The sequence below is a fragment of the Tamandua tetradactyla genome, chromosome 5 (assembly GCF_023851605.1).
Source record: "Tamandua tetradactyla isolate mTamTet1 chromosome 5, mTamTet1.pri, whole genome shotgun sequence".
Classification (NCBI taxonomy): domain Eukaryota; kingdom Metazoa; phylum Chordata; class Mammalia; order Pilosa; family Myrmecophagidae; genus Tamandua; species Tamandua tetradactyla.
This window is the reverse complement of record NC_135331.1, coordinates 95,285,113-95,309,793: the sequence shown is the minus strand read 5'-3', so window position 1 is coordinate 95,309,793 and position 24,681 is coordinate 95,285,113. Positions and strand designations below refer to the sequence as shown.

Genomic DNA, 24,681 nt, shown 5'->3' with positions numbered 1-24,681 from the left:
GCCCTGGGGCTTGGGTTTCTATGAACACCTTGGAACCTAGTGACTTGGACTATTACACTCCGCTTTTCTGGTCACCAAAATCCAGCCCCTTCCCCCTCAACAAGAGCCCGGGGGATTATGGCCCTAGGATTCTGAGAGCACCCCTGTCCTGAACAGAGGCAGCCCCAGCCTGTCCAAGGCTGCCTGTCCTTGGGGGAAGCTGGCATCTGCTTGTCCTGCACCAGTTGCTCCAAAGTTCCTGGGTTTCCTCCCAGTTCCACCTCTTTCTGGGGGTCTGATGGTGGGGGCAGCACTTCAGCTCTGGCTTTTACAGGAGACGTTCCCCCAAGACCTGCCCAAATCAGCAGATCTTGCCTGGCCCCTCACAGGCAAGATCTGTGCCTGGCTGCCACAGCCACATCGAGGGTGATTTGGGCAGGGTGCTGGATGTTGGCTTGTGAGAGATGAGAGCCGGGAGCCCGGCTGACCAGGCCAGGACCACTCAAGCCTTCTCCAAGTACAAAAAAAACACTGCTCTTTTGGCCCAGGAGCCTGAGGGTGGGATTATATCCATCCTTTAGGCCTGGGACCTAGGTCCAGGGCAGAGCTTCCTAGGGCATAGGTGTGTGGCCTCTCACCAAGGACTTCTCCCAGCCTGCCTCCCTCAGGTATCTCCAGAAGGGACCTTCTAAGAGGTAGCATCCACCTGAGGAACAACCAGAAATCTCCCCATGCAGTGCCTAGAAAAGCGGGAGAGGAAAGAAAGTGAGGCCTCTGCTCAGCCTCCAGAGTGGGGTCAGAGGGCTGATTGATAGGAGCGCTTCAGGGTTGGCTTAGGTCTCAGCCCATGTGCTACTCTTGCCAAACTTGTGTATTTCCTGAATTCACCAGAGAACTTGAACGTCCTCTGCCTTTGGGGTTTCTGGGCCTGAAAGGAGGCAGTGTTCCCTCCCACTCCTCGTTCTGGCCTCATGGCTATAGAAGGGTGGGGACATGCCAGGCCTGGGCAGGGATGGCTCTTTTAAGTCATCTGTGAAGAATTCTAGGAGCTTTTCCCAAAACGCTAAGAAGTCCAAGGGGTGGTATTACTGTTTGAAATGCATATTCATTTCTGGACAAGGATGTAGTTCTTTCCTTGTTTTGCAGAACAACTTAAGTAGGCAACTATACAGACTGTTCAAAACCATCCCCTAAGTTCATGTTTGTGAGAATGTTGTGGATTTCATTTTAGAAATAAAGCAACAACTTCCTGTGCCTGTGTTCACGTCAGCTGCTCAGTTCCCAGTACTCTCATACAGTCACTGGGCCATCCGGCTCATTCTCCACAGGTCCCTGGGCCACAGGGGAGGTGTTTATCTGGCCTCTGTCTGGCCTTCTCTGCTTTTCAGTTGAAGGCAAGTATCATGTGAGCTTGCTGGCTCCTTTAATCCCTACAAGGCTCCATGGTGTGGGTTCAGTTATGGCCATGGTTCTGGGTGTACGTGCCAGGCCTGGAGAGCCCGGCTCACTGTAGGATGCTGGGTCAGGAGGAGGAATCTGGTTCCATGCTGTCATCACAGCTCTGCAGTGCTTTCTTCTTGGAGTGGAGGGTCCTCAGAGGTCCTAGCAGTATCCTGTGCACTGAAGAGCCCTCCCTGTCATAATTATCAGAGATGGCCTAGCTGATGCCATTTTTGGTGGGAAGAAAATTTCCTGTCACCTTGACCCAAGCCCAGGTCCCTTTTATCTCTCCTGCTCTTAGCTCTGTCATGGAGACCATCTTTCTTCTACTACAGAGGCCCATTCATGTGAATGTGGGTGTCATGACCGCTTCACCTCCTCTGATCTGAATATACCTGCCTTTGGTTGCCCACACTTTCCTGGCTACCCTCCTCCAGCCCCTGAGCCACTGCCCATCACCCCAGGTAGACTCTGACAGTGGCATTGTAGGGCTTGGGACTCTATGGACTGAACATTGAAGAAAGTACCCCAAAGGGACTTCATCACCTCAGGCCTTGGCTTCATATTGAACTTGTTGTCATTTGAAAAACAGGAAGATGTGTGTTCCTATTCAATAGATTTTATTTTTGAACCTAAACTCGGTATTTTACATTTATCTTTACAACTTCCTTCAGTTGGTTTTCACCCAGCACCTGAGCTTAACGTAGAGGCCATTTTGAAACTTGACTTAGGCATCCTCATGTTAGCGAACCCTCCCAGCTTTGAATCACCTAGAACTAACATGTTTTCAACAATTTGTTGACATAAATGTTGAACAAGACAAAAACAAGTACAGACAGGGCTGGGGTTTGCCAGACACTTCCCTCCAGGTGGATGTAAACCACCCACCTAGTCCATCCCTCATTCCCCACATTGCCCTCATCTTTAAAATGTATGGGTCAAGCACCTGCTTGGGGCCAGGCCATTTTTAAGTGCTGGGGACATAGCAACGATCAAAAAAAAAAAAACAAAACAGACACGTACCCTGGCCTCACAGAGCTGAGATTTCAGACAACAGACAACACAACAGGAGTGTTGGGTGAGCCAGGGTTGCCTGGGATGCTGTGGAGGAGGTCAAGAGCAGCAGGCAGGATGTGCAAGGTAGAATGGGTGTCCCCCCCGGGGGTAAGGGACAGAGACCAGCGGGGGTGTTGAGTAGCACACAGAGGCAGCCTTGTGAGAGCAGACTGGATGGGGGGTGGTACTGAGGGGACACTGTGGATCATTACAGAACATCAGGCTTTCCTCTGAGTGAGATGTCCCCAGGGCACCAGCCTGTAGTCTGGGGGTGAGGAGTTGGTCAGGGAGACTGTGTTTCCCCAGTACAGTGATGTGCTCACGGACAAGGAAGATGAGGGAGGGGGGAAAACTGACCCAGGACTTCGCAAGCATCTGATTCTGGGGAGCCATCAAGTAGGATTCGGGAACTGACCACCTTTGGGACAGTCCCTGAGGTTGATACTGAACTCATGTGTGAGCACCTGGGACCACCACTTTCCTTTCTCAATATCTGACATCCTTCTAACACACTCTTCTTTCATTTTGCTAGGAATTGATGGCAAACTTTAAGGACAGCCTTTGCCTGCCTCTAGAGTCTCAGCATTTCTTCCATTGACAAGATTTCTCCACTGGTGACGAATGGTTATCTCGCCCCTGCTCTGTTGGAGCCTACCTCTTACTTGGGCTACAGGTGGTCCACTCTGAGCCTCAGTATTCTCATCTGTGAAGTGAAGCTAACAAATAATACTTCACAGAACTGTGAGGATTAAATCAAATAATGTGTAAAAAGCCCAAGAGACAGGGCCTCGCTCTCAGTAGATTGGGAATAATTGTGTAAACTTTATGTCTGGTGCTCCCTTTATCCGGGGTGAGAACAGATGAATAAAAAAATAAGGACAATAAATAAATAGGGAAGATAAGGGGTTAAAAAAATTGGGTAGATTGCAAAACTAGTGGTCAATGGCAGGGAGGGGTGAGGGGTATGGAATGGATGGGTTTTTTTTATATATTTTTATTTTTATGAAGTGATGCAGATGTTCTAAAAATGATCATGCTGGTGAATACACAACTGTGTGATTACACTGAACCACTGATTTATACTTGGGATGAGCTGTATGGTGCACAGGAAGATATCTCAATAAAGGTATTTTTTTTAAAGGTAGGTGGGGAGTAAATGCCAGCAATTTGTGTGGAAATAAATTCATTCCTTTGTAGGTTTTTGCATCTTAATTTGTGGTCACTTGAATTGAGAAATCCTTAGAAGTCCCAGCAAACTTAGGGCATCTCCTGTTTCAGTTTTCCACAGCTGCAGAACCACCCCAAAACTTAGTAGCTTAAAACAACATCTATTTTGCTCATAAATCTGCAGTTTGGTCAGGGCCGGGCAGGGACAGCTCATTTCCGCTCCACTCAGCATCAGCATCAGTTCAGCGGCTGGGGGCCGGGTCATCCCTCACTCGCTCATACATCTGTCATGTGGGCTGGGCAGGCTCCTGTAGCTCGGTGCCCCTGTCCGCGCTCTCCACATGGCCTCTCCAGGATGGTGGCTTCAGGTCACTGGACTTCTTACATGCCAGCCCTGGACTCTGAAGCCTGAGTCAGAAGAGAGCCAGGAGGAAGTCCTACTGCCTTTTAGATCTAACCTCAGAATTGCAAAGCATCACTTCTGCCATACGTTATTCATCAAAGCAAGTCACCAAGTCTGGCCTATATTCAAGGGGAGGGGGGCTCCACATTTTGATGGGAGGAGTGTCAAAGAATTTGCAGACATGTTTTAAAATTGTGACCTCTCTCTTGTTCATTTCTCATCTACTCTCTCAGACTAGTGCTCTTCTGCTATTTAAAGTGCCAGTTTGTGACAAGATAAGGAGTTAGCACCAGAAAATAAATCAACACACCACTTGTCTTCTCAGCTGACCCACACAGGGTGCTTGGCTGCATGGCTGATTTACACACAGAGGCACACTCCTCACCTCAGCCTGGGAACTCAGCCCCCACTGGAGTGACGCTGTAACCCCAACTGATCAGCACACCCGCCCTGCTCCCATGTTTTATGGGGCCTGAAGCTTATATATTTTGGACTCTCTCTTTAAGATAAAGAATAAACATTATGACTACAACGTTAGGTTCAAAAGTGAATATGAAGGATGAGAAATCACAAGAATTCATACATTTTAAAAATCTGACAAATACTCAAACATCACATAAATCCACACCAAAAAAACACATAATTCTACTAATTCTGACATACCTCTACACTACTTAGTTCCTACATTTTTGGCCATATAGTCTTTGAACACCTTTTCACATAATAAGATCTTATGGTATCATATGAGAACAGAAAGATTAGTTAATCTCTTCCTTTAGCATAGTAGGTCAAAATTTGTTTCAGATTATTGATATTTTAGAAGTTTTTTTCACCTTATCTTGTTATTGCTGCAGTCATGTAAATTTTTAAAACTTATTAAGTGTGGGGAAAATATTTTCAAGCTTCTCTCATTGTATCAGCTGCCAGATTCCAGAGTATGTCAAGAATTCCTAAACTAATCTTAACTAGTCCTTGCACTGAACAGAGTATGGTGCGTTTATAATTGTACATGCTGCATAGTTGAGCATTTTCCTGACAAGAGCAAACTTCTGTTAAGCAGGCACTGATGAGAACGAAGTCCTCTTATAATTAATTAATTAATTAATTAATTCTCTGATGACTAAGAGAATTTTCTACAGACTAGCTTCTGGCTCTGTGTGTTACAAACCTGCTTCTCCTCCACGACCCACATCCTCCCCAGGCCAGGTTCTGCAGGGATATGTTCCTACCGCAACACAGCCCCTGGCCTGCACCAATAGGTCATGGCATCAGATGGCAAAGGGGGCAGTAGGTAGGTTCTTGGAAGCCATCCCTACCCTCAGGATGACCAACAAAACCTAACTAAACACAAAGGTGACTGCAGACCACGCAAATATATTTCCGAAAGCCGATCCAAATGTGTCTCCAACTCAACCCCCGCCTTAGATCCCAAAATGCCCAATGGCCTCAACACCACTCTGAAGGAAAGGAAGATGGATAGAGGGGAGATTAGAATGGAGAGAGAGCACAGCTTTAACCAACCACAGTTAAAATATCTTATTTTTCCAACCTTTAAAAAAAATTAGGAACATGTGAACATATTGCCAGCACCCATCGCAGGAACCTGAAAGGGCTCTCATCAGCTGAGGGACCTCAAGTTTAAATTTCATTACTTCATGATAAATCCACTTCTGCTCTTTCACAAGTCTGTAATATTCCTTTATCCAACCTCATATGCACCTGATAATCCTATTAAACTATTTTTATGAAAACAGATCAGAGAGAACTTCCACCAGCTCCCACCAGCACACCCCATGCCCAGCCTGTGCCCACACTCTGCCTGCACCTGTGCACCAGCCGCCATAGATAGCACTCTGGCATTTATCCCCTCAAACTCCTGCATTATCCATTATTCCTCTCTCCTGGTCTTTCCATCAGCATAAAAACATACAGTAATGTCTTCCTAGTTTAAATAACCTTTTTTTGCCTCCACAACCCCCTCTACTACTGCCTTGTTTCTCTGCTACCATTACAGCAAAACTGCTTGAGGTATTTGGTTACCAGGCTTACTTCCTGAGCCACTTTTCACACAGGTGGCCACTCCCTTCTGCTTGAAACACTTTAGTCTACTTGGCAGCTGAGGAAAGAGGTGCTGACTCCCTCTAGGGGACTCCCTCCCAACTAGGTGTTGACTAAGAGTCACCTAGTCAGGGCTCTGGGCCGAAAGGTTCCCTGATGAAGCTTGCAAGGTGTGGACAAGGAGCTTCCAACACCGGGGCCTGTGTCCTGGTTGCTGCCCCTTCCCAACCTGGGCACATGTCACACTAAACAGTTCCCTCTCCTCCCATTTACTCAGTTGGAGCTCTTGCTACCTGCTGGCGCTAGGTGTGTGGACTCCAAGGATTACTCCAGCAAAGATTACTCCTTCTCCCCCTTGTCCTGCTCCCTCTCCCCAGAGGGTCAGCAGATTCCTACATCTAATGCTGTGGTCAGTCCTCCTGCTCCCAAACCTTGAAACCACCCATCAAACCCACACTCAGTGCAACAGCCCAGGTTCTTCCCACCTCTCAGGCCCTTCTTGCCTACCCCTATCCCCCACCCCAGGGCCTTTGCTCAACCTCTTGGCTTCATCAGTCAGGGACACGCAGGTGTCACCTCCTCCATGAAGCACACCCCAACAACCCCCAGACTCAGCTGTCCATTTGTGCCCAACAGCTGCCTCCCCTCCATGGGACCCGTATGCCATCCAATGGAGACCAGTGTCTGAAGCCCCATTCTCAGGCAAGGGGCCACAGTTCCCAATAACTTCTCTGGATCCACCCCCACCCTCCAGGCCAAGGAGGCTCAGATGAGCTAAGAGGAGGCGGGAGCAGGAGGCAGCTGCCTGGAAGAGGCAAGCCTAGTCTGGGGAGGGCAAGCAGTGGCTTGCATGGGAGGAGAAGCCTGTGAGGTGGAGTCTGGCAGCCCTAGGAAACACCTGCTCACCCACGGATTTCCAAAGCCCATAAACTCAATGGGGCCAATTTGTCATCAGTGCTATTGAGCCACCAGCATTGTAGTGACACATCAACACTTAAATTCCAGGTCTGGAGCACATCTCCTTTGTGCAATTTAATCAACACCCAAGCCTGAGAGATGTGCTCCCAGGAGCTCAGCTAACGTGGGATGGGTCAAGTGGGCCCAGGAATTGGTCCTGAGGGACAGGAAGACCTGAGCAGGGGTGGGATATGGAGGTGAGGTTTAGTGCTACTGCGGCCTACCCAGAATGTGGCCCTACCTGGGACCTAAAGGGAGGGAGGCACAGGTATCCTGGAGGCAGAGGAAGGACAGAGATCCCCCCCTGTTCCCCAACCTGTCCCAGGCCTGACCCTCCCTTACCCACTGGAGACTACGACCATTTATTTCATAGGATGTTTGCCAAAGCCTGCTCCAGCAACCTTGCCACAGGTCAGCGTGCAGGGTGGAAGCAGCACCTTTAGACGGGAGGCCAAGTCTGGAGTCCCGCTGGTCCCTTACCCAACACCCAAAAAGTACACTCTAGATGTTGCCCCACTCTTTTGCTCCAGACAATTTTTCCATCTCAAATTCCATTCTGTAAAAATGATAGGAAATAGCCTTCTGTGCAAACTTTGGGAACAGGATTTAAGCCAAAGGAAAAGGTACTTTTCTAAATTCCAGGTATCTGCCAGCAACCCCAGCAGTGTTGGGATTGCCTGGACATCAAACTATTGAGACCCACATAAACAAGAACTGTCGGGCTGGCCTGCTACAATCGACCTTTATTAAGGGAGAGTCTGTTTTACACCAAGTGTTGGCACACAGCAAGTGCACAATTAATTAGGACAAACTTTCCCAAAATATGCTAATAAAAGTTAAGTGGTAAAAATAAGTTTTACTTCTCCATGACCACTTTTCTTAAGAGTTTTAAACAGGCACTGTGCATTGTGAAGCACCAGCTGCCTGCATCTTCCCAAGCTTCCATGCCCACAAAACTAGTACTCCATATTGCATTTTAGAAGATCCAACCATCCTGAAACTCACTTGGGGGAATGCTGGGACAAGCCCATTCTGAAGACTCAATGTGTTCCAACTCCCACATGATCTGGTCCTTTCCTATAATACTTTTATTTATATTTTATAATATTTTAACTAAACTTATATTTTAATTAAATTATATATAAATTAAAATTTATATTTTTAAATTTTGAATTTTGATTATACATGTGTGCAGTTGTAGAAGTTAAACAGTAAATACAAGACTTAGTGCACTTCCACCCACCCCCACAAAAGAAAACCAGTTTGAACCTTTAGTTTTTTCTGCATTTACCTCTGTTATATCTAAATAACATGCTCTCCCAGGCTCCTAATAGAGTTCTATCATAAATTTTTTCACTACAGCAATATTCACTATTATTTCTATGTAAGCTTTTATGATTTGTAAGCAAATATTCACAGCTGAGTCTACATGTGAGTCATGTAGAATACTATGATAACTTCCTTTCTTAATACTTTTTGTTTGGCACTAATAGTCCTTTTTGGTTTACTTACTTTCTGGTGTTTCAGATTCATCCCCAAACCCTTTGGCAAAAGTGCACATTGAGTGTTGATGCTTTCAGATCCATTAGCCCCTCCTGGCAAGACTGGTGCCCTCCTTAGCCTCTCTCTGTTCACAATTCTCTGTTTCCCCTCTCTTATGTTTCCAGGACTCCTGTCTTTTTTCTCTGTTTACTCCTTTTTGTAGACCCTAATATCAGGGAGCTTTCGGACAATGGCTGCAAAGGAGGTAAACTTTTTCAGGCCCTGTGAACCTCCCCTGGGTATTCTGATGGTAACTGCCCTTACCCGGCGCCTCCTTCTTGGTGACCTCCTTCTCCAGGAGCAGGAGACGCTATGCCCCACCCCCACCAAGGTGCGTCCTTTTCTCACCACTGTCCACCCAGGATGCTTCCTCTTTCCCTCTCTACCATCCCTTTTTTTTTTTTTATTGTTTACTGATTATATATTTTTTTATTAATTAAAAAAAAATTAACTAACAACATTTAGAAATCATTCCATTCTACATATGCAATCAGTAATTCTTAATATCATCACATAGATGTATGATCATCATTTCTTAGTACATTTGCATCGATTTAGAAAAGGAAATAGCACGACAACAGAAAAAGAAATAAAATGATAATATAGAGAAAAAAATAAAAATACAAAATACAAAAAATATATATAAAAAAAAAACTATAGCTCAGATGCAGCTTCATTCAGTGTTTTAACATAATTACATTACAATTAGGTAGTATTGTGCTGTCCATTTCTGAGTTTTTGTATCTAGTCCTGTTGCACAGTCTGTATCCCTTCAGCTACAATTACCCATTATCTTACCCTGTTTCTAACTCCTGATGGTCTCTGTTACCAATGACATATTCCAAGTTTATTCTCTAATGTCGGTTCACATCAGTGGGACCATACAATATTTGTCCTTTAGTTTTTGGCTAGTCTCACTCAGCATAATGTTCTCTAGGTCCATCCATGTTATTACATGCTTCATAAGTTTATTCTGTCTTAAAGCTGCATAATATTCCATCGTATGTATATACCACAGTTTGTTTAGCCACTCGTCTGTTGATGGACATTTGGGCTGTTTCCATCTCTTTGCAATTGTAAATAATGCTGCTATAAACATTGGTGTGCAAATGTCTGTTTGTGTCTTTGCCCTTAAGTCCTTTGAGTAGATACCTAGCAATGGTATTGTTCGGTCGTATGGCAATTCTATATTCAGTTTTTTGAGGAACCGCCAAACTGCCTTCCACAGTGGTTGCACCATTTGACATTCCCACCAACAGTGGATAAGTGTGCCTCATTCTCCACATCCTCTCCAGCACTTGTCATTTTTTGTTTTGTTGATAATGGCCATTCTGGTGGGTGTGAGATGATATCTCATTGTGGTTTTGATTTGCATTTCTCTAATGGCCAGGGACATTGAGCATCTCTTCATGTGCCTTTTGGCCATTTGTATTTCCTCTTCTGAGAGGTGTCTGTTCAAGTCTTTTTCCAATTTTGTAATTGGGTTGGCTGTCTTTTTGTTGTTGAGTTGAATAATCTCTTTATAAATTCTGGATACTAGGCCTTTATCTGATATGTCGTTTCCAAATATTGTCTCCCATTGTGTAGGCTGTCTTTCTACTTTCTTGATGAAGTTCTTTGATGCACAAAAGTGTTTAATTTTGAGGAGCTCCCATTTATTTATTTCTTTCTTCAGTGCTCTTGCTTTAGGTTTAAGGTCCATAAAACCGCCTCCAATTGTAAGTTTCATAAGATATCTCCCTACATTTTCCTCTAACTGTTTTATGGTCTTAGACCTAATGTTTAGATCTTTGATCCATTTTGAGTTAACTTTTGTATAGGGTGTGAGATACGGGTCCTCTTTCATTCTTTTGCATATGGATATCCAGTTCTCTAGGCACCATTTATTGAAGAGACTGTTCTGTCCCAGGTGAATTGGCTTGACTGCCTTATCAAAGATCAAATGTCCATAGATGAGAGGGTCTGTATCTGAGCACTCTATTCAATTCCATTGGTCGATATATCTATCTTTATGCCAATACCATGCTGTTTTGACCACTGTGGCTTCATAATATGCCTTAAAGTCCGGCAGCGTGAGACCTCCCATCCATTCTTCTTGCTCAAAGTTTCTGTTGACATAAATAAAAGTCTGCCTGAAGGTGCACTAGGCTGTATGGTTGCTGACAGGTGACAGGACCAAGCACAGGCACAGTTTCACATGGGCACAGCCATGTTCCGAGTTCACCACCGGCCACTGGACTCCCTTTTGTTCTCTGCCCACATGCTACTTCACCTTCACTGTGTGCTTCTGATGTCCTCTGAAGATTTTCCATCATCCTCATTAACAACTGTATGGTCAATATCTTTGCCTTAAAAATGGTGGGAATACAAGCAGTGTGGACAACCAAAGCTATAGGCTGAGCCCCCAGTCTTGGGGTTTGTTCACATGAAACTTAACCCCACAAAGGTAGGTCAAGTCTACTTAAAATTTAGGCCTAAGAGTCACCCCCAAGAGAGCCTCTTCTGTTGCTCAGATGTGGCCTCTCTCTCCAGACAACACAACAAGCAATCTCACCACCCTCCCCCTGTCTATGTGGGACATGACTCCCAGGGGTGTGGACCTTCCTGGCAATGTGGGACAGAAATCCTAGAATGAGCTGAGATTCAGCATCAAGGGATTGAGAAAAACCCTAGACTGAGCTGAGACTCAGCATCAAGGGAATGAGAAAAACCCTAGAATGAGCTGAGATTTAGCATCAAGGGATTGAGAAAACCTTCTCAACCAAAAGGGAGAAGAGTGAAATGAGACAAAGTGTCAATGGCTGAGAGATTCCAAACAAAGTCGAGAGGTTGTCCTGGAGGTTATTCTTATGCATTAAGTAGATATCATCTTGTTATTCAAGTTGTAATGGAGAGGCTGGAGGGAACTGCCTGAAAATGTAGAGCTGTGTTCCAGGAGCCATGTTTCTTGAGGATGATTGAATAATGATATAGCTGTCACAATGTGACTGTGTGATTGTGAAAACCTGTGTCTGATGCTCCTTTTATCTACCTTGTCAACAAATGAGTAGAACATATGGAATAAAAATAAATAATAGGGGGAACAAATGCTAAAATAAATTTAGTTTGAAATGCTAGTGATCAATGAAAGTGAGGGGTAAGGGGGATGGTAGGTATAATCTTTTTTTTTCTTTCCTGTGTTCGTTTTATTTCTTTTTCTATTGTCTTTCTTTTTCTGAATTATGCAAATGTTCTAAGAAATGATGAATATGCAACTATATGATGATATTGAGAATTACTGAATATATATGTAGAACGGAATTATATGTTAATGTTTTTGTTTGTTCTTAATTTTTAAATTAATAAATTTTTAAAAAAATGGTAGGAATAGGTGTCACTTCTTCTGCAACACCCCCCAAAATTAAGTTCTGTTTTGTTTTCTTTTCGAACATTTTAAAAGGCATTAAGTAGAGCCTATACACCAAAGAATTCACACAGCATATGCATCATCCTGACCCTCCTCCAAGGAGAGTGCAGTTTTCAAGTCAAGAGCCTCATCCCAAGAGTCTTTCCTTGGGTGGGGTTTAGACCTGGAGATGCTATCTTCTCCCCCGCCACCCCCATCCCCAGGACCCAGGCACCCACAAACATGCCCACAGCTGGGGTTGGGGGCCCTTTGGGGCTGGTGCTCATTTATTCCCTCCTTCCCCAGGTGTGCAGCTTCCTTGTTGCTTGTCTCCAATCTATCATCTCTGCTGAGCTCTGGAGAACTGTGGCTGCTCCATTAAGCTTGGAGAGAGGCAAGAGAAAAAAGTAGCACCTCCATAACCAACTCCCCACCATCTCTCACACACACGGGAGTTGGTGGAGGGGGAGCCCAAGGAGCTTCTTAGTATTTTCATGTCTTATAAGCCCTGAGGAAGGGGATGGCCTGAGCTGGGAAAGCCCTGCCACAAGGCCCAGAGACATGGGATAAGCAAAGGGCTGATGACACTGACTGCCCTAGGCCTTTCCTTCCCGACAGCCTCAGAGAAGGGAGAGGAGCCAGCCACAGGTCAATACCAACCCCCATGCAGAAAAACTGTATGCTGCTCCCCAGGGCTCAGGAACTGGAACCCAGACTTAGAACCCTCACCCCCTAAGCCAGGGAACCAGTGGCCCTGTGGCTGCTCAGCAGCAGGTTATAGATCACCCGTGCAGCCAGGACAGCCACCCGCCACCTCCGTCCTCAAGATGGGGCTGCCAATGCTCCTTTAATCCAGTGACAACAACCCCACATGGCACAGGGTTTCAGAGTTTTCATATTTCTGCACCTTACTTCTATTGTGAATTTGGGTATAATGACAAACAGCTCCCCCTTGCAGACCCACCTCCTCCCCAGGGCCAGGCCATGGAGCGAGTCTCTGGCAGAACCAGCACCCAGCAATTCAAGTTCCAGGAATGAGGGCCTCTCAGGGCAGAACCACCCAAAAGAAACCAGGGAAGCAGCTGTGTAAGCTGAACACATCCTGGGTAAGTCACTCCCAAACAAAAACAGAGGTATCTCTCTACACAAAGAATCCCATCCCTTTCAAGCCCTAGCCAGGGAGGCACTTTATTATTTTTATGGTTATCCAGGTAGACTGGCACTTGGGAGAACCAGTGTAACAGAGAAATCAAAACTTTCATATGATTGGTTTAATTTCTTTTCAGCAGGAGAAAAAAGAATAAAGTTACAGGATTCTTTTAATATTTTCACAATGTTAAAACTAAAACTGAGCTCTAGGCTACATGTGTAAGTAAATCTAGAACACAAAAGGGTTAAATAAGATTTTCTCTTTTAAAGATACGAGAATTTAAGCTTTCCTTACATTTAACAAACTTCACAGAACAGATATTGCAGGGAACAAGCCCTTCCTCCCCCCACCCCCCCACCCCTGCCTCCCCAAGCTCTACCATTAGCAAGTGAACATGGGCTGTGATCCCAGTGTGCTGCCCGGCTCCCTGGCTCCCTAGAGAGCCTTCTTCCCATCACCACCCGTGCAGCAGTTGCCTGCGGGGCCTGAGGAGGGCCAGGAAGGGCTGGGGGTGGCCTCTTCAGGATCAGAGCTTGGCAGGGTCCTAGGCGGGGCCCTGGCCAAAGAGCCGTGGCTTGACAACAGTGGTAAACGTGGGGCAGACCTGGCCCCTCTGCCCTGGACTAATCTAGAGCCAGACACTGGTCTGGGTCCTGAAGCAAGAATTAAGGCTGGAGATTTTGCAGCGGATTCCACTCAGAGTGTGGGGGTGAGGGTGGGGTGGGGGGAGGAGGTTGGAAAGAGCATGGTTTCCTATTTCGATTATTCCAGATCAGAAAATATTTGTAGTTGCAGGTGTTTAGCTATTAATTTGCAAGCAGAGTAGCACTTCTGTTGTTTTATAAAAAGGAAAGTTCCTAATTCCAGTAGCCCAGGTATGGGCAAATTGAAAACTGTCTCTGCAGGAGCCTCTTTACCCTCACCTACCCTGGATCAGATGGGGGCTGGGGCAGTGGGGCCTCTCACCCAAGTTTAGGCTTTTAAGATCAAGGGAATCCTAATCCTGTCTAGCCCCACCCTTTACCTGACTGTCAAGGATTTCCTAACAGGGAAAACAGACCCATCTCCACCTTTCCCTAACTGGCCTGAACTACTGAATCCTTTCTTTCCACATAAAGAAGCATAGACTGAGAAATATGCCCTTCCACCTAAAGCCAGACAAACAGTACTCTGGGAGGTGGCCATGAACCATATTCTAAACAGATCAAAACCCACTGTTCCCATGAAATATGCTGCCTTTCCTTACTAAACTTGCTCTCTGACAGCTGTGGATGAGCTGTCCTTGGACCAGGAGCCGCACAGACGCACGAGGTAGAGGCCACGGCATCCTCCTCCGGGCCCCTGGGTGGGGCTGAGCAGGCTCCAGCTGGAAGGGTCAGAGTCTGTGGCAGCAGCTTCCCCAGTAGCTCCCTAGCACTTCTGATTCCTGTGGGCTATGAAACGTCTTGTTAAAAAATTCCCAATATAGAAATCTAGCCGCAGAGGCCAGTGTGTAGACCCCAGCCACAGCTGTTGTGCTGCAATTAGCCTTATTGGATCAAATGCCAGATCCCTGCACTTGGAAAGTGGCAAACTGGAGCCAGTGGGGTCAGGTGTGCTCCTGGTCGCTTCTTGTGACCATGGATCCTGGGTAGAAAAGGTGCATCTCATTCGTGGACTAGTCTTGAGCAGAGCTAATTTTCAAAGTGAGGTTATTGTTTCTCTTCTTGCATGATGAGAGTTTTTTCATAGCAGGTCAGGTAAAAAATTTTCGTAAGAATCTTCCCTCCCACCCCACCCCCCATTTCCAGCTCTGTGGGAGAGCGAGGCCACCATCCCAGCCCAGCCCCATGGCCAATCTCAAGAGTCTCCTGTGGCCAAGGCACACATGGCCATCAGGTATCCTGGCTACTGGGACTAAAGATAAGTGAAGAGGTGAACATTAAACAGAGTTTCTGGCAAAGCCACGTGCATCGTGGGAACTAATACCAGCTTCTACTCCTCCATTAACTCAGAGTCTCCATCTGGAACACCTTCCGCTTAAGGCTTTTTATAAATTTGACTCCAGCAGTGACAGGTATGTGTTGTTTTAAATCCACTAGCCATGCTCAAAAAAAATATTCTTCATGTTTTAATTTTATACAATGGCTAGCAGGCACCTTAGTAACCAGCCAGAAATCAATTTCAACCACCATCAACCCCTAAACTACAGTACCAGGATGGCTGGCTAAAAAAAGGAAACAGACTGGCTGTAGTCTGATGCGTGCCCAGTACAAGGTGTCTGGCTGACTTTGTCCTAAATAAGGCTAACATTAGTGAACTAAGAACAGCATCATGTGGCGGCCGCGCCTGGCCTTCAGGAGCACCCCTCCCCAATGCGCTGGCAGGAGCGCCCCACTTTCCGGTCCAGTTTCACCATTTTCATGATGGCTTCCTCTCGGCCGCGGCCCATGTGGTCAAATGTACAGTCATGCTGCTCAGGAAGGCGATGTAACATACAGAACACGTAACCTGCAGCAGCGGGGAGAAGCAAAGGAGACAGACTGTTAGGGTGGCCTCCAAATGCCCAAAGCCTGCTCTCACACTCTCCAGAGAACAGAGAGGGGGATCTCCATGGGTGGACAATGATCATAGCATAAGTTCCCGCTGCTGAACAGAGCTTGTTACAATAGACCCCACCCCTTCATAAGAGGAGCCTTCCCTTCCCGTTCTATAGTTCCTCCTCACTTCCGGAGTCTGACATCCTCCTAACAAGGGCTCAACCTTGCCAAGGGCTGATGCTCACAGACGTTCCATGTTGCTCCTTCGTGGACCCCTGAAGGGTAGAATCCCAAGCTGACTGCTGCAGCAAGATATACCCCTTCCTTAGAAGTGAGCACTTTGAGACCCTTCTCCGCAAGTCACCATGCAGGTGGGGACTGTGGGGCTGCCAGCTCAACACTTTCCCTGGCTTGGGCAAACTGTAATATCCACCACAAGGATGCACCATTCTAAGAGGGAGGGGAAGGAGGAGAAATGATTAGGGCTTAAATTACATTCTCCGTCCTGTGAAGCCAGAACTTGGTGGATGGGGGGAGTGATCAAACTACAACCCACAAGTGAGTGGGGTCTCTTACAGGAAAACTGATTACCTAAAGCGCTGGAAAAGGGCATTACATATAAACACTAGGAAGAACAGATATGTCGAGCTCTAATTGCTATCTCTAAGGAAACTGATGCCTCTAAGTCCACCTGGTAGTAGGAGGTTGAGGTCCCCAAACTCAGACTCTGCCCTCCCAGAAGTACAAGAGATACAAGGTTGGTTCTCCCTTGTTGGCAAAGAGAAGTCCAAGGGAAACACTGAGAAAAAAGACCAGTGAGGCTGATACAGACATTGGAAGTCTGCTGGGACTGTCTGACCCACCCTCCTTTCAGGTAAGGTGGGAAACTCTGAGCTAAGACACCTAGCAAAGCTGCCTGGCCCCTCACCTCTTCTTCATCCCATCAGTTGTATCTGGCCACATCTCCAGGCCCACAAGTTCAAGCCTCTAGATGAATTCAAACCTTCCTGTGTACTGGAGGACTCAAGAGCACGCATCCCCACAGCAGCTCTGCCAAGTCAATGCTCCTCCCACTCATTAACCAAGCAAACAGAATGTCTTCTCAGAGATGTTTCTTTCATGCCCAGATCCAGGAAACCAGAATGAATGGGCTGTCACCTTATAAGCTATGAACATATGTCCCCAAATCCTAATTTCTTTTCCTTTGGGAGTTGAGGGGTGGAGGCTGTGATTTTAGAAGAAGAGCAGAAGTTGAAACAAGGACCAAGTGGCAAGAATAGAAACAGTATCAATAGCCTTAACTTTTAAGATTAACTTCACCCAGAGAATATTATAGATAGCATAGGGGGCAGGGGAGTTTAAATGCCAGGGAGCACAGGCCTCAAGGACTGGGCTGACATTTATATACACCCCCTCCTTAGAAGGGAGCCCTGTGTGTGAGAGCACATGCTCATGGAGTAGGGGTGGGAGGCCAGGCTAAGCGTGGACTACCCATTTTGTGAGAAAACACATTATTAACTGCTTCCCAGGGAGAGCAGACCAATATGTTTGACTCTAAATTGGGACTGGGTTTAAGGAAAAGAACAGAGGTGAAATTTTTGTCTCCGGAGAAGGTGAGCTCCCACGTGGACCAAAGGCAAAGTTAAGATTAATGAGCTTGTGTTGTATTTACTGATAAGTTCATTATGTGAGATACTGGATACCAGTTTCTTTTTCCTAAAGGATTTCACAGCAGAAGCATGGATAGCCTCAATATGCATCCTCCATCCAACAAGAAAAATCATCTTTTCAGAGTAAAACCCACTTGGCAAGAGAGGACCTGCCTGCCAGGTAATGCCTGGGGTGGGGGAACCTGGGGTGGGGGAACCAGCAGGATGGCACTGAGATTTGTCTGCAGTCATTTATGTCACCAATCCCTGACATATTTCTGTACCTTCAGAGATAAGGGGCAGGAGGAGGACCCCTGCCACCCCTTCCCTTCCCTTTCTTTAAGATACTGGGGTGATTCAGGAGCAAAGGTCTCAGGGGCTCTTCTCTACTTCTGTTGAATGGCACTGGCTGAATAAGAGCAGCAGGAAATGGACTAAGGCTCCTGGTTCAGCTTAACACCTCAGTAGTCACAGGCAGTCAAAGGTAGAAGCAGTGGCTCCAGTCTTGTCATTACTATACCCTCCAACGCCAACTTTCCTTAGCCTGCCTTCCATCAGCCAGGGGGCAGCTAACTAGCTGGATCTGAGACCCCAACCCTGTCTGAAAAGGGAAGTAGGGAGTGACAACCACAGGAACTCACTGATATTCGGTTCACTACCCACAAGGATTCTCGTACTAGCCCAAAACACCTTTTTTCTCTACCTTAGTTCTATGCACCTTTGTTAAACATACCTTGTGTCATGGTTAGGGACAGGTGTCAACTTGGCCAAGTTGTGGTACCTGGTATGCAGCTATTGATCTGGCAAATGCTTTTTTTCTCAATAGCTATTAGTAAGGACCACCAGAAACAGTTTGCTTTCAGCTGGCAAGGTCAGCAATATACTTTCACTGTCCTACCTCAGGGGTATATCAACTCTCCAGCCCTATGTCATAATCTTGTTCGCAGAGACCTTGATCGTTTCTGCCTCCCACAAGACATCACACTGGTCCATTATATTGATGATATCATGTTGATTGGACCTAGTGAGCAAGAAGTAGCAACTACTCTAGATTTACTGGTAAGGCATTTGCGTGTCAGAGGATGGGAGATAAATCCAACAAAAATACAGGGGCCTTCCACCTCAGTAAAATTTCTAGGTGTCCAGTGGTGTGGGGCATGTCGAGATATCCCTTCTAAGGTGAAGGATAAATTGCTGCATCTGGCCCCTCCCACAACCAAAAAAGAGGCACAACGCCTAGTGGGTCTTTTTGGATTTTGGCGACAACATATTCCTCATTTGGGTGTGCTACTCCGGCCCATTTATCCAGTGACCAGAAAAGCTGCTAATTTTGAGTGGGGACCTGAACAAGAGGAGGCTCTGCGACAGGTCCAGGCTGCTGTGCAAGCTGCTCTGCCACTTGGGCCGTATGATCCAGCAGATCCAATGGTGCTGAAGCTGTCAGTGGCAGATAGAGATGCTGTCTGGAGCCTTTGGCAGGCCCCTATAGGAGAATCACAACGCAGACCCTTAGGGTTTTGGAGCAAAACCTTACCATCTGCTGCAGATAACTACTCTCCTTTTGAGAAACAGCTTTTGGCCTGCTACTGGGGCTTAGTAGAGACTGAACGCTTAACCATGGGCCACCAAGTTACCATGAGACCTGAGTTGCCTATCATGAGTTGGGTGTTGTCTGATCCACCAAGCCATAAAGTTGGGCGTGCACAGCAGCACTCTATTGTAAAGTGGAAATGGTATATACGAGATAAAGCCAGAGCAGGTCCTGAAGGCACAAGTAAGTTACATGAAGAAGTGGCCCAAATGCCCATGGTTTCCACTCCTGCTGCCACATTACCTTCTCTTTCCCAGACCAGAGCTATGGCCTCTTGGGGTGTTCCTTACAGTGAATTGACTGAGGAAGAGAAAACTCGGGCCTGGTTTACAGATGGTTCAGCACGATATTCAGGTACCACCCGAAAGTGGACAGCTGCAGCATTACAACCCCTTTCTGGGGTGTCCTTGAAGGACAGTGGTGAGGGGAAATCCTCCCAGTGGGCAGAACTTCGAGCAGTGCACCTGGTTGTTCATTTTGCTTGGAAGGAAAACTGGCCAGAGGTGCGTTTGTATACTGACTCATGGGCTGTTGCTAATGGTTTGGCTGGATGGTCAGGGACTTGGAAAGACCATAATTGGAAAATTGGTGACAAAGAGGTCTGGGGAAGAAGTATGTGGATAGACCTTTCTGAGTGGGCTAAAAACATGAAGATATTTGTGTCCCATGTGAATGCACACCAGAGGGTGACTTCAGCAGAGGAAGATTTTAATAATCAAGTGGATAAGATGACCCGTTCTATGGATACCAGTCAGCCTCCTTCCCCAGCAACTCCTGTTATTGCCCAATGGGCTCATGAACAAAGTGGTCATGGTGGTAGGGATGGAGGTTATGCATGGGCTCAGCAACATGGACTTCCACTCACCAAGGCTGACCTGGCTACAGCCACTGCTGAGTGCCCAATCTGCCAGCAGCAGAGACCCACACTCAGCCCCCGATATGGCACCATTCCCCGAGGTGACCAGCCAGCTACATGGTGGCAGGTTGATTACATTGGACCACTCCCTTCATGGAAGGGGCAGCGATTTGTTCTAACTGGAATAGACACATACTCTGGATATGGGTTTGCTTTCCCTGCACGCAATGCTTCTGCCAAAACTACTATCCGTGGGCTTACAGAATGCCTTATCCATCGTCATGGTATTCCGCATAGCATTGCTTTGGATCAAGGAACACACTTCACAGCAAATGAAGTGCGGGAATGGGCACATGCTCATGGAATTCTCTGGTCTTACCATGTTCCCCATCATCCAGAAGCTGCTGGATTGATAGAACGGTGGAATGGCCTTTTGAAAACTCAATTACGGTGCCAACTAGGTGGCAAAAACTTGAAAGGCTGGGGTAATGTTCTCCAGGAAGCTGTGTATGCTCTGAATCAGCGTCCACTGTATGGTGCTGTTTCTCCCATAGCCAGGATCCATGGGTCCAGGAACCAAGGGGTGGAAATGGGTGTGGTGCCACTCACTATTACTCCTAGTGATCCACTAGGAAAATTTTTGCTTCCTGTCCCTGCTACCCTGAGTTCTGCTGGTCTACAGGTTTTAGTTCCAAAACGGGGTGTGCTTTCTCCAGGAGAAACAACAGTGATACCACTGAACTGGAAGTTAAGATTGCCACCTGGCCACTTTGGGCTACTTATGCCTCTGGATCAACACACCAAGAAGGGGATTACATTATTGTCTGGGGTAATTGACCCTGACTATCAGAAGGAAGTAGGACTGCAACTACATAATGGAGGTAAAGAAGAGTTTTCTTGGAATATAGGAGATCCCCTGGGGCGTCTTTTAGTACTACCATGCCCTGTGATTAAAATCAATGGAAAACTGCAACAACACAATCCAGGCAGGACCACTAATGGCTCTGAGACTTCAGGAATGAAGGTTTGGGTCACCCCACCAGGCAAAGAACCACGGCCAGCTGAAGTGCTTGCTGAGGGGAAAGGGAACATGGAATGGGTAGTGGAAGAAGGTAGTGATAAATATGAACTTCGACCACGTGATCAGTTACAGAAACGAGGACTGTAATGCTGTTTTGTTTGTGTTATACTATTTAAGTTGAAGGTATCAAGTTTAAGAATGAATGTTGCCCAAGGATTTGCACACTATTCTGGAGAGATTTAATGTGTTTCCAGTTATATGCAGGACAGTTGAGTATTGTCAGGTAAAAGAAAAAATGTGTGCTTGTTTTCATTTGGAAATTAAGTATGGTCTAAGGTGATATATATATATATATATATATGTGCCAAGTTGACAAGGGGTGGACTGTCATGGTTAGGGACAGGTGTCAACTTGGCCAAGTTGTGGTACCTGTTCATCTGATTGGGCAAGCGCTGGCCTGTCTGTTGCAATGAGGACATTTCATAGGATTAGGTCATGATCACGTCAGCTACATCCACAGCTGATTCCATTGCAATTAGTGATGCTAAATCCAATCATGGGAAGCCTTTTAAGGAGGACTCAGAGGCGACAGATTGCATTCCTGCTTTGGCTGGTAAGCCTCTCCTGTGGAGTTCATCCAGGCCATCCATTGGAGTCATCAGCTTCGTAGCCTGCCCTGTGGATTTTGGACTCTGCATTCCTACGGTCACGTGAGACACTTTCATAAATTTTATATTTGCAAGTGTTCCCTGTTGATTCTGTTTCTCTAGAGAACCCTAACTAATACACCTTGATACATGGCTTTGTTATTTGAAAGATGAAAACTACTAAACAACAGTTAGATTACCAGAGTGGCAATGGTAACAATTAGAATATACAGTATTTATAAGTCACTGGGGAAATATCTCAGGGAAATTATGGAAGGTTAACTTCCCACGTTGCTACACTGAGGTTATTAGATGGCATAAATTAAGTTCAATTCCCTCTCCTGTTAGAATCACTCACCAAAAGGAGGTTACATGCTAGAACTTGTCTCAGTTACTGAGGAGGTATTATACACTGACAGCAGCCAATGGCTAAATGCATTTCAGTGTCAGTGGTCAGGATTGAGGTTGTTTTGGATACTGGCGATGGTGGAGGGGTAGGGTGGGTGGGATCAGTCTTTATCCTCTTTTCTTGGTACCCACAGATCTATTTTCAAAAATCACTGTGAATACCCTGAACTATGAATTACTGATTGAATTCTGGAAGCCAAACTGGATATGGAGAGAGCTGAGTTCAGGCTGCTGGCGAGAACTGATTGTTCTTCATTTCAGTGATGAACAAGTTTTAAAGCACAAACGGATTTATAGCTACTGCCTCCTTCTTGGTTAGGCCAGCCTCAATACCTCCTCTACACCATTCATTTGAAATCAGTCAGGGGAGGGGGAGCTTTTCAGACAGAGCCAAACAAGGGTCCCAGAAGGGATGAAAGCTCAAAGGACATAAAGATAACTAACAGAACTGTATATAACACCTGGCTCTAGTATGAACTGCCCAGGGTACCATGCAATTTTTTTTCCCTACTGATTCTAAAAAGAGTTATATATGAAATTCAAATTTACTCACCCATTCACATACACATAAACCCATGCCTATATTCTCCTTACAGTCCTATATAGTTCAGCATCATGTAAATTTTAAAACGGTTTCCAAATACTTTTGTTTACTATAGTACCATAGGTACTTTGGAGGGATAAAGGGTAGGGAAATATGATTTAACAGATCCTGATTCCCAACAGAGAGGAAAACACCTAAGGCAAAAGTTTTTGAATATATGATCTGTCTGCTAAATGTGATTTAACCTCAGCCCTTTCCTATGCCAAGTTTCATGACTGGTTGTCTTGCCCCTCGGAGTGCTGGATTTCCATGAAACACTGGCCCAGGAGGAAGCCACAGAGCTCCTTTAAGGTTGCCTCAGTTGTTTTCAGTAAATCTGCACAAAATGCTCAAGAACTTATGTGGGTATTTCTTTGCTTACTGACACTACAGAACAATTTAGAATGAGCCCTTGATTAAAAAGGGAGGATGAAAAAACAGCTTTATAAGAACTTTGTCCCCTTCCCCACCAGAATGGAACCTTTCTTAACCTACCACCAATTCGCTAGGCACAGGAAAAGATAAAGTAGGAGCTAGTGAGGAGACCTGATCACACAAAATAAAAAGTCACCATCCTGTGAGCTGGGCTGGATGGTTTCCAGAGGATCCCCACAGTTCCTCCCTAGTTTGCAAAAATCTTCTTCAAGTGAGTAGGCAGCATCAGAAGGGGGAACTGAGCACAAGGGAGAAAGAGGATGCCTGCCTCACCACACAGCCACAGTGGCTGAACCCCAGGGATATGTCACAGCCTGGGGCTGTGGACAGCAAGGTTGGGGGGAAGAGGGGGAGATACATGGGGAAATAGCTCCCCAAATTCTACCCACAATGAGAGATACAATATTATGGCTTAAGGCAAAAATTATAAGTCAAGACTTATCTAAACCTCTGTCCCTAAAAGAATACCATGGGATGAGAAAAATGCAGAAGGCAGTATTCAGGTCACTTATCCTGAATACAGAGGCCTGGAGGGCTTCCTGTGGAAGACAGATATTTTCAGTGAAGGCCACTCGTGGGTATGAAACTAAGACAAGTGGGCTCAGCCCTCCTGATGTAGCCCCAGGCCCTGGGGCCCCAGTAAGCCCTGTGTCTTCCTTGAACCACAGAGACTTGAAGATGCCAAACATATGAAGGGCCCTAGAAACACACTCCCAGCAGAAAACTGAACTGAGGGTCGTTCTTCTAAGACTCACATGTCTGACAGGCAGATTTCTAAAAATGCTCATTTGGTGGGAAAAGAACTCGGAGCTGACCTACAGATATTCATATACAATTTATTCAAATGATATCATTCATGGCTAAACCTCATCTTTCTATCTACACAGGGAAGGGCATGGGTGTTTTCAGACTAAACTCACATAATTGAGAGGGATTTGCACAACTGCCATAATTAACTAAATATGACATACACCCAATACCAAGCTCTAAAAATATTGTAACAATATTTCCTGTTTCACTAAAAACAAAACCAACCATTACTGCCCAAGAGGAACTCTCCGAGGCCTGACCTAGTACTGAGGAGAAAGGGTCGAGACTCTGTCCCTCTCAGAGTGTGGGCAAGAAGGCACAGAGAGGGCAGGTGAGCCCTGCCCACAGTTCCCTTCCCTCCAACCTCTCCCCAGGCCTAAAGGCTATGGGGAATGGTCACTGTACTGGGGGACAGGAAGGGGGGGGTGGTAGAGCAGAGAGCTGGAGGGCAGAGGAAAGGATCCCACCTTCCATCCTGCAGAAGGTATAACCCCCATCCGTGGTACTCCCCTCCAGGCCCTAAGAACTGAGTAGGGGTTGGAATTGTTCTTTTCCTCAGAATTTCCTGGGGGATATAATGAAAGTGATGCCAAAATTCATAAAGTCTGTGTCCTTGACATTTTTACTCAATCCTGCCAGACAGAAATGTTACTTATTGGATTTATCTTGGGAGTAAAAAGCACCACTTAAAGTTGGCAAAACTGGGCAGGCTTTGGATACTTTGGACTTTAATTAAAAATTTGCTTTCTTGTAGATCCCCCACTTGGAGGCTCCCCAAAAGTGTCCCTTTTGTTAAAGCCACAGCCCTCTGTACCCGGGCGAGCCGCAGCTCCAGCTGCTTGGGTGTTTTTACCTCACATACATGAAATGTTTTATACTTTCTTGCTCATTTGAATTTCAAATTATTAAACGTTCAGGCAGAACCTAAAAATACAATCCTTAGGGACTGAGGTACTGTAAAAAGCTTGGTTGGTGTGCAGTCTTGAGATGGTGGTGTATGTGTGCATGCTGGCTTCCGCACAGAC

The 24,681-nt window shown here is 46.1% G+C and overlaps 1 protein-coding gene across 8 annotated transcripts in view; it reads right to left on the bottom strand.

Annotated features, from left to right (window-relative positions):
- ZFAND3 (zinc finger AN1-type containing 3) overlaps nt 1-24,681 on the bottom strand; it is a 545,448-nt gene that overhangs the window by 42,296 nt on the left and 478,471 nt on the right. For 2 of the 8 annotated variants that reach the window (XM_077161682.1, XM_077161681.1), the window contains one exon: nt 13,244-15,627. The exons of the other annotated variants lie outside the window; for them this stretch is intronic. In XM_077161682.1, coding sequence (XP_077017797.1) covers nt 15,473-15,627 — 155 coding nt within the window. In that variant the 3' untranslated portion in view covers nt 13,244-15,472. Of the gene's footprint in view, nt 1-13,243; nt 15,628-24,681 lie in introns of those variants that run through there. 8 annotated transcript variants of the gene reach the window in all.